The following is a 10,398-nucleotide window of genomic DNA, read 5'->3' on the forward strand; positions in this document are numbered from 1 at the left end:
CCCCCACGCTTTTCATGGTTCCCTCGCAGCTCATTAAAATCTCCAACCACAAACCAAGGAGAGGACCGAGTAGTACTAATTCGTACAAGACGTTCCCAAACCAAATCCCGATTCTTGGGAACTGGATCACCATATATAAAAGTTAAATGTATTATCCGTCCTTTAAAAACCGCTTCAATATCAATTAACCGATTAGACGCGAACAAAATCGTTACCTGAAAATCAGTTTGATTGTAAAAAAGGGCCATACCCCCACTACAACCAACAGGTTCAATTGTTTTTAGATTCTTGTATCCAAAATGACCCACATATTTTTCTAAAACAAAGTGCGATTGTTTTGTTTCCATAAGGAATAAAAAATCAGGCCTATGTTTGATCCATAAATCCCGGAGATTACCAATAGTGGCCTTGTTACCCAGGCCTTGACAATTCCAACTTACTATATTCATATAAAAACTTTAAACTTTTTGGGGGGGAAGCCGCCCACACTGATCTCTTCCCACCCTAAGGAAACGGAGACCATGACCCGACACACCACTAAACCATTGCACCCTATCCGGTAAAAATAAACACCCCTGAAATCCCATAAAATTATAAAGAAAATGGAAGGTCTATATACACCCCATATAAACGTAAAGGGCCACAACCTTTGAACAACACCCAATATATTTAAGAAAGCCCAACCATTTGAGGCTACACCACCAAAATAATAAATCTGTATATTTGAAAAAGGAAAACATAAGCCCAATAAGGGTCCATGAACCGATAGCCACCTAAAACACACATTACAACACAGACCAACACCGTACATAACCAAATACCAAAATAAACATAAGAACGAAACATGAAACCAAAATAAGGGCCAACAGGTTTTATTAAATACTTGAATACCGGAAGAACAGCGGGTACAATCCAGAAAAGTACAAGACAAAAACAGCAATAACAACCAAAACATAAAGAGATTACAACCATATGGATCAACCATTGGTGCCTTATTCAAGCAAAACCGAAAAAGAGAAAACAAAAACCACCAAGGAGCCCAGACCAATGATCGCTCACCACCATGCTGCCCTCTACTTGCGATACACATTACTTACCCGGATGGTGTGGAGGTTTTCCTCCTTGGTGAGGACCGACTTTCCCATTCAGTCCACCCCCTTTAGTGACAATCCTCTTACGCGGGGAAGTCAAAGAAACCATGTTCCTCTTTTTTGTGCTAGCACCTGGAAGAGAACCCTTTTGTTTCCCCACTTTGGCCTGTGCAGGAGGCACCAAACCTTCAACTGTTTTGCTCTGTGCCGTAACTTCAGAGACATCATCCTTATTACCAGTAGCATCCTCATTAGAGACTTGATCAGAGTTGACCACCTCCTCAGTACCCTCATCGTCCTCCCCTTCCTCCGTTACATAATTAACGGAGACCCCTTCCTCCCCTTCATCCCTTGTCGAAACCCCTGTCCCAACAGATTCCCGAGGTCCTCAGAAAAGAGAATCTCCTGTTGTGACAATTCCATAGAACTGGAAGCTGGAACACTGGGGAACAAATTCTTGCACACCCTTTTTTCAGTTTCCCGCACAGTAACCATATTGGACTCGCCCGATTGATCACCCACAGCTACAGCCACCTCACCTTGAGGACCCAGGAAAACATCTAGCAGCTTCTGCTCAGAAGGAGAGAGACTGATTCCCACATTACTAGAAGGAGGTTGAGTTATACTCGGCTCTGAAACAACAACCTGAGAGGTTGTAGCAGGAGCAAGAGCAACAGTTGCATCCTTCTGCACAAACCTCCCATCCACAGAAGAATTCTTTTTACTCTTCCTCCACTTACTACCAAAACCCTGATTCGACCGATGATGCCCAGCCTGTTACCCTACACCACGGCCACTCCCATGGGCAGAACCTTGAACAGACGCCCCTGAACCAGCACCATTTAGTCCTGAACCAGTAGCATGAACCCCACCATTCACCGTTGCACCCTTATAACTCTGGAGCTTATCGTCTTTTGTTAAATCAAAACCATTGTCAAGTCGCTGCTTCCCCTTATCACCAAATAGTGGGCAACGGCTTAAATCATGGCATAAGCTGTGACAACGCCGGCAATACCCATACAGACGCTCATATCGCATAGAGATGGTTGTCTCCTCACCACTGTGAAACTCAACAGAGGCTTCAAAAACCAAAGGTTTGAAACCATTCAACAAAATCTTCACCCGACCATTATCCAGATCAACTTCCTCGACCTCTCCTAGATCAGCTCCAATAGTACGAAAACTCTCATCAGCCCAGAAATGCAGTGGGACACCCATTATATGAACCCAGAATTTAATGAGACAAGGGTATCGTGGATCCACCACCGGCTCCCATCGGACCAATGAAAGCATCCAATGATCGAAGTGGTATGGTTCCATCTTCAAAACCTCCTGAATGTCCTCCTCTTGATCAAAATCAAACTGAAAGCGCCCCAAACCGAGATCAGCCCCAACCACTCTCTCCTCCATCTTCCATAGCCGGGGAAGCATGAAAAGCAAAGCTTTCATGTCCTGCATAACCGGATTCATGCACCGACCAATCAACGTTTTGGAATAACCCTCTATCAATGCTATGTTATCAAAATGTGGGACCTTGATCTTCAGCTTGCTCCCAGAACCCGAAGAGCTCCCTGTCAAACCCTAAAGCATCAGACCACTTTGTGACATCTCTAGCTTCGGAGAACACACAGAAAAAGAGAAACCGAGTGGAAAAATCAAAAGATGGTTATACTTGAAAGAAACCCAAATAGCTCTCAAAATGAATGAATGAGGAGAGAAAAACACAAACCATGGGTAGTGTTTATAGTCCAAGGACCAAATCTCCTCAACCCAGAAATCCAGTTCCGCAACGCTGGAAAAAATCCCCATCCCTTGAGAACCGCCTTTGAGATCCCCAAAATCACGACCCCGAGTTATTGCCCCTTACGAGACACATTCAGCAGAAAAAAACTCCAAATGAACCCGTAAAAAAGAACCCCTGATTCCCTGAAATAACACCCACTCCCACCAAATGAATCCAATGATACCGAGATCCTCGCGAACACGAAACCCATGAGAGCTTGAATTAATCGCCTGTATCACTCCCCATGAAACCAGAGAAAATCGAAGAAAATCCCTTATACTGTATCCAAATATCTGAGATCCCCATCGCAGATCCGCAAGATCAAAACCCCAAAAAACCAAATCAACCAGATAAAATCTCGAGACAAGATCCACCCTCATCAAAAGCCCAATCAAAAACCGAAATCAAAACCGATTCAAAAACCCTGAAATCCAAACTCCATAGATACGAGAGAGAGTTTTTCTCGAGCCTGATTTGGTTAAGGTTTCTTCTTATGTTAATTAAAAATTTCAATGTTTCCCGAAGTTATTTTTATTTGCACGTTTAATACTCAATGGTTTTATATTGTAATAAAAATATATCAAATAATAAAAATATGTTATTTAAAACCCAAAATAATAAATGTTGTTATTTTCATACCCACAATTTTTCAACAAAATCAAAATTTTAATTTTACCCTGATTATCTAATTATTTATTAATTTTAAATATAAAATTTTTTGGTTTTCTGTTAACCATATCAAATCGGAAATTAATCCCGGCTATCTACTTATTTCTCTCTCTTCCTCCGTCCCTGAGCTCCGCCGTGCTAGCTCTTACTCCGTCCGTAACGCATCCGCATCCACCTCTGTTTTAGGCTAGCCACGACGCAGATCGTGTGATGTTAGGTCTAATTATGGCTCCTCTCTCCACGATAGAGTTGCCGGTGATGATGATGACGACGACCTGCTAGAGAGCACGACCTGCTGGAAAGCTAGTCATCAAGTTCCAGGATTTGTACGGCTTCACTGTCGAAGGAGAGGAGACGATGATGATTAGAGCGAGGAGGAGGAAGAAGAGAGAAAGAAATAATCCCGGGTTAATATGGTTAACAGAAAACCAAAAAAATTTATATTTAAAATTAATAAATAATTAGATAACCAGGGTAAAATTAAAATTTTGATTTTGATGAAAAATCATGGATATGAAAATAACAACACTTATTATTTTAGATTTTAAATGACATGTTTTTATTATTTGATGTATTTTTATTCCAATCCAAAACTATTGGGTATTAAACGTTCAAATAAAAATAATTTCGAGTTTATTTTTTGTCATTATAATAATATTCGGCAAAAAACTTTTTGTTTAAAATTATCAGAGTCCACGCAACGGCCCATAAAGCCCAAAAAATATTTGACTTACCTGTTTTCTTCTTCCTAAAAAGATCGAGGAACCCTAAAGAACAAGTAAGAAACGACTAGGACGACGTCGACGGTCGACCGATCCCTAACGAGCAAGTAAAAAGAGATGGAGAGGAAGCCAACGACTACGACGTCGTCGAACAAGAAGAAGAGGAAAACAACGACTTCGACTTCGACTACGACGCCGCAATCCACCCCAAATCCTTCACTTCCCGATGATTTGCTATTGAGGAAGACAACGACTTCGACGCCGCAGTCGACCCCAAACCCGTCACTTCCCGATGATTTGATATTGTTAATCATCGCACGCGTCCCAATATTATACTATCCGATTCTCTCACTCGTCTCCAAGAGCTTTCGATCTCTCCTGTCTTCACCGGGCCTTTACAAGATACGGTCACTCTTGGGACGCATGGAGAGTCGTCTCTATGTGTGCATGGATATATATCCTTTAGGATACGGCCCTGCCTGGTTCACCCTCTGCCGGAAACCTGATCGAACCCTTAGTGATAAGGAGGAGGAGATGAAGTCAAGTGGTTATGCTTTGGCTAGAGTCCCATTTCCCCATTCTCCTCTGGTCACGAATGGAAACCTCGTGGCGGTTGGTTCTGATATCTATAACCTTGGAACCCCATCCAACGGTAAAGCGTCCTCCTCTAGTGTCTGGATTCTGGATTGTACGTCTCACACGTGGCGCGAGGCTCCAAGCTTGCCAGTGGAGCTAAGTACAGTTACTGCTAGCGTCCTTGATCAAAAGATATACGTAGCAGGATGGTACAAAGTAGATGATACCCCGGCGGATTATTCCATGAAGAACTCCTTCACGGTTTTAGACACAACAAAAACACAACAAGCGTGTGATCTGGTGCCTATCCATTGCAGCTTGGCACAACGCAAGCTTATCTTCCTAATTAAGCACATGTATTGGCGGAAAAGTCTACCTGGGGACTTGGGGAATCATGGTTGGTTACAATCCAGTGGAAGGTAGCTGGGAGGACGTTGGAGACACCATGAGTCAATATTTGCTTTCAGATTGTTTTTGCGAGATAGATGATGTTTTGTACTCGCTTGCTTCTGACCGAGTTCTGAGATGGTATGACCCTGAGCTAAGAACGTGGAGCAATGTGATGGGTTTGGTAGGACTACCCAAGTTACCTCCGGATGACCCATTTTGTTAAAATGGCTAATTATGGTGGAAAGCTAGTTGTTTTGTGGAACCGCCCTCACGTCAGAACGGATATGCTTTGGTGTGCGGAGATTGCGCTTGAAAGGCGCAATACTTGTGAAGTTTGGGGGAAAGTTGAGTGGTATGATCCTATGGTTGAGGTCCCTACGTTAGTGTCTATCAACAAGGCTCTCTCTGCTACTCTCTGATGAATGTGTTTCAGAATGGTTCGCTTTTTGTGTACCCTTTTATGGTGGTGTTATTTCTATGGTAAATCTTAGGACAAGAGTATTAATTAGTGGCTTTAATTTCGATTTATTTTCCTTGCTGTAATTGGTTCGTTAGTTTAAAGATCACTTTCTGTTGTGCCTTTCGTAAAGAGAGGATTTGTATGAACAAGCATCATATTTGAGCTTTTATGCAAACGGTGTTTATTATTTGAGCTTTTATGCAAACGGTGTTTATTATTTGTCTTTATAGACATAGACATCATGACTTGTTTATAAAGACAACAGTTATTGAATACATACATTTCTATTGCCTACTATTTGTTAAATTAAGCTGAAAGGTTTGTTTCTTGTTTTCAATGGGCCTAGTAGAGGAACAATAACAGTCATGATGTCTCTGAGGAAAAAGGACCAAAACAGAATGTTTCCTATACAAAAAAAATTCGAGCTAACTAGTGATATATATGTTTCCTATAAACAAAATGTCGCTCAGGGAACTCGAGTAGATGAAACTGAAACACCAACCTTGGTTTACAAATAACCAGCTGGATCTCGAGATGGGAAAAGCCGTGGTAAGCGTCCGGCTATTTTATTATCAGCCTTGTTCATATAATTGTTGTCTAGAGATCCCATTTCCTCTTCTTTGGTTTAACATTTTTCTCTTCACGTCCGTTTGTTTCAGGTATAACCAGCTAAAGCTGTGGGTTCAAGCATTGGTGTCAAGCCGTCAAGGTTGCTTTTGAGCTATTTTAATCTTGGACTAGTGAAACATGGGCTCATTTATTCTTGACACTAAATAGGACGCAAGACGTCACGACGAGCAGTTTTTAAATTTTGATATGCTGAATTCCATAGTTGGGGCTTGATTGGAACAGCGAATAGTAAAGCATTAGCATTATATATCATAAACATTAAGGTGCATAAGTTGTATGTTCTGATTAATATAACACATTTAATTGATTGGTGGAGCACTAGAGTGATTAGATATTATATTAACTAAATATATAATTAAATTGTGTTTTATGAGAAAAATTAATAATCACTCATTGCTGTATAATATTTTATATATATTTTTTCACACATTTAATAAATATTAAAAATTGTTATATATATATATATAAATTTGTAATTTAATAAATTTTAAATATATATATATATATATATATATAATATAACAAATTAATTACAAAATAATTAATATCTAAACTTTTTTATAAAACATTATATCTATATTTACATTTTTAATTTCAATATTTCCAATTGGCTTTTTTGAGCTAATCTATTTATCAACGTTATATCTACATCTATATATTTTAATGTATTAAATAAATTATTATATTATTTTAAATAGTAACATTAATAAGTTACTGAAATATATTATCTTATAACAAATAAATTTATGTTTATGAAATCATATTTTTTTTTTACATTTTTAGAAAATAAATTAATTATATAAAACTATTTTAATATATTTGAATATTTTAGAGGTGAATGCTTGGCAAATGCTTAGTAAGAACATAGAGAAAGAGAGCATATGAGAATATATGCACCTTTTAAATGCTCTCTTATATGTTATTTTAATAAATATTGATTGGATGATAAAATTAAAAAAAAAACTATTTTATATACACTTCCAATCAAGACCTTGGTACTGTGATATACTTGAAATGCAACCACAGCTAGCTAAGTTTTTTTTTATAAACTCCTTTCGCATCATTAGTATACTAATTGGAAGTCTGGAACAATGTTATTGCTATGTGTGCCAAACAAAGGCAGGTTCAGAAATTGGGAAATGTACTAATAGGTGATATGTAATTGTTTCTGTATCAATAATACAAAGGCATGAGAGAGTGATTAGAGACCATCTTTACTCGAGAACAGGTAAGCGTTGCTCAGAAAAAAAAAATATATTTTTATTATACATATCCTTTATTTATTTATTTATTAATATATGTACCACTCAATGATTGACACATGTTCTTTTATACTGAGAAACGGTTTCTCCAGATTCTACCCCAAGGAACATTTCTTCTTAGTTTTTCTTCTCTTTCTTCCTTTTGTTATTTTTTTAATAAAAGCAATTGCATGAGTAACCGTCAGTAATCATGCTCAAGCATCCCCGTTACTTTTACTTACCTGCAATTTTCCTTTGGAATTTGCTTCTCAAAATTTCAACAATATACTATTCTGAATACGTCTATTTACTATGACATATGAAATAGTTGATACCTTGTTTTCAATAAATGTGTGTAGTACAGTTTATTCACTTTTGACCAAAATAATGCGTCATTATAATAACTAGGAAATCGGCCCGTGCGTTGCCGCACGGGAAAATGAAAGTGTTTGAAGAGACTGACATTAGTCATGTTTTAGAAAGAAAATTTGAAAAATAATTTTCTTATTGAGAGTATTTCGATTATAGAATTTCTAAACTGGTTCTACGGCTATTCAGTTTTCTGATTTATCAAGTTTTGTTAGAAACATTCTTTTATAATTTTAATCACTTTTTATTTGGATGTGTTCATAATTGGCTCTTTTCTGATTAACATTATTCATTGGCTCTTTTGTATATACATAAATTAGAAGTGCCTAACATTTTATCCTAGCTTCCTCGACATTGGAGTTGTCAGCTTGGCAATAACATCGGTATAACCACATCTTAAACTCAATAGAAGTATATCCTTCACCCAAAAAAACATGACTAATTTGTGTTGTTATAACCATATCTTTAACCACATGGTGGTGGGCTAGTGGTTCCCATCTGGTTGGAAGAGTTGCCTTGTTGGTCAATGCCAGGGATCAATTCTCCCTAGATACATAATTGTTACTCATTTACTAAGTGGCCAAATGGACATGGATCCTTGCTTACGGTCCATTTGAATACCCAGAGAGAGGATCTATCCGTGGGCTGCACCTCCTCCAGGGATTAGTCTCGGGCTCTTCCATAGGCCTGGAGATTTACCCTGAGTTATCAAAAAAAAAAAAAACTACAAACTCCATTGTTATTTATGTTTTACCTCAACATATATAGGGACATTTATCAGCAAAAAATAGAAATGCTCCAAAGTCATGAGCTCATTTATCAACTTTAAATCCAGATCCATATAAAATGTCCAATGTGAACAAAACACAAATCATATGTGAGAAAAAATAGAAACATAAACATGTATATATATATATACATCTACCGCCCGTTTTAAGTTACAATTAATGTTATAATATATATACTCAATTCGAACATATTGCCAATACAATGCCATGATAGTTATGCATGTTGTCCAACTAATTAAACTCTTATACGTTAAAAGTAAAATCTGAATTAACATTATACATATGTACTTATTACAACTATCTTTTTTCAGTAAAGCAAAAGTAAAATCTAAATACATATGTATTTCATCAATTAAGAGGAATACATATATATATATATATATATTGATGTATGAAATATGTTCACTTAAACTTTAAGATGCTCACCCGTTATTTATTTTTTATTTAAGAGTCCAAAGAAACGATGGTACTCTATGGTACTTTATGCAAACTTATTTCTTGGTCACTTTTATATTTCGTAGTTACAAATTTTAAAATGATGAAATTGACACTTTCGCCTAAATTTCCCTACATATTCTCCACTATTTACTTATAATTTGAAGATGCATATGCTGCAAAAGAAATTATGTAACAACTTAGTAGACACAATTAGGGTAGTAACCAAACCACAACGCATAGAAAGCAACAGTACTGATTAAGTTACCAGTGACATAGATTTTTATCTGCCAAATACAGAAAAATATACAACAACGTTTCCAAAACAACACTGTTATAATTTTTAAACTATAAACCTAAAAGAACATAAACAATGCCAAAGTCAATAAATTCGACTTACATTCATCATAATCCATAACAGATAAACCATTTTGAATTATGTAAAATACTTTTTCATCTTATCAAACATCCAAATAATATTCCAAAATTTAAATATACACACATGTGTTTCCAACTAAATTCGTTCAATTGGTATAATAACCCTTGGATGAAATATAAATTTTAATTGTTGTAGCATGTTAAGTAGAAATCGTAACATTGTTCTACACTTCTACTCTTAGTAAAGTCTCCCATATCGAGCATCATTATATTTACAAAGAAAAAAAATATGAGTGTTTTTAGAAAAAAAATATTTTTAAAAAGAAAGACCTCATGAAAAATGTTCACAAAAGTTCTTTTGGCCTGTAAATCATTTTTTCTCTAAAAGGTTCGCAGCTTTATCGTTATTATTACTTCTAGTGCATTGAAATTAAAAGTTGAAAATAAATGATTCATCGTGATTGTATTGGACCCGTGACGGACTTTCTGAAAGACTTTTTCGTTTGAAACACCGATTTAATTATATACATGCCTCTCTGACTACTCTCCTTCTCATCGTGAAGGGTAGGGGAGTTAGACAACACTCATAATATTTATAATATAAAGAATCATAATATTCTTTTATAGTTACAACACAAACAGATAAAATGGCTAAACATCTGTTAATTATTTCATATATTTTATTTTATTTTTGTAACTGGCTAATATATTTTAATTATTTTATTATACCTTAGATTTGATCATGTACAGCAGTTCTATACTATATAGGAATACAATATGATAATAAAGAAATTGAAATCATGACTCAAGCGGTGCAACAGTAGTGACAAACTGTAGTATATGGAGGTGGATAGTTTTGGTGATGT

At 36.6% G+C, this 10,398-nt stretch overlaps 1 protein-coding gene and 1 pseudogene across 4 annotated transcripts; one reads left to right on the plus strand and one right to left on the minus strand.

Moving 5' to 3' along the window:
- Positions 1 to 5,650, plus strand: part of LOC104733304 — a 9,756-nt pseudogene extending 4,106 nt beyond the window's left edge.
- Positions 846 to 3,379, minus strand: LOC104730845. Of its 4 annotated transcripts, none has more exons than XM_010450079.2 (2): positions 2,821 to 3,379; positions 846 to 2,662 (listed from the first exon to the last, which is right to left on the minus strand). In XM_010450079.2, exon 2 carries the CDS (start codon positions 2,559 to 2,561, stop codon positions 1,869 to 1,871), a length of 693 nt encoding a protein of 230 aa, XP_010448381.1. In that variant the 5' UTR covers positions 2,562 to 2,662; positions 2,821 to 3,379; the 3' UTR covers positions 846 to 1,868. The 4 variants fall into 4 exon arrangements, with proteins under 4 accessions (XP_010448381.1, XP_010448377.1, XP_010448380.1 ...); XM_010450075.2 differs by having other exon boundaries at positions 846 to 2,672; XM_010450078.2 differs by having other exon boundaries at positions 846 to 2,701.

Source organism: Camelina sativa, chromosome 12, assembly GCF_000633955.1.
Source record: "Camelina sativa cultivar DH55 chromosome 12, Cs, whole genome shotgun sequence".
Lineage (NCBI taxonomy): Eukaryota > Viridiplantae > Streptophyta > Magnoliopsida > Brassicales > Brassicaceae > Camelina > Camelina sativa.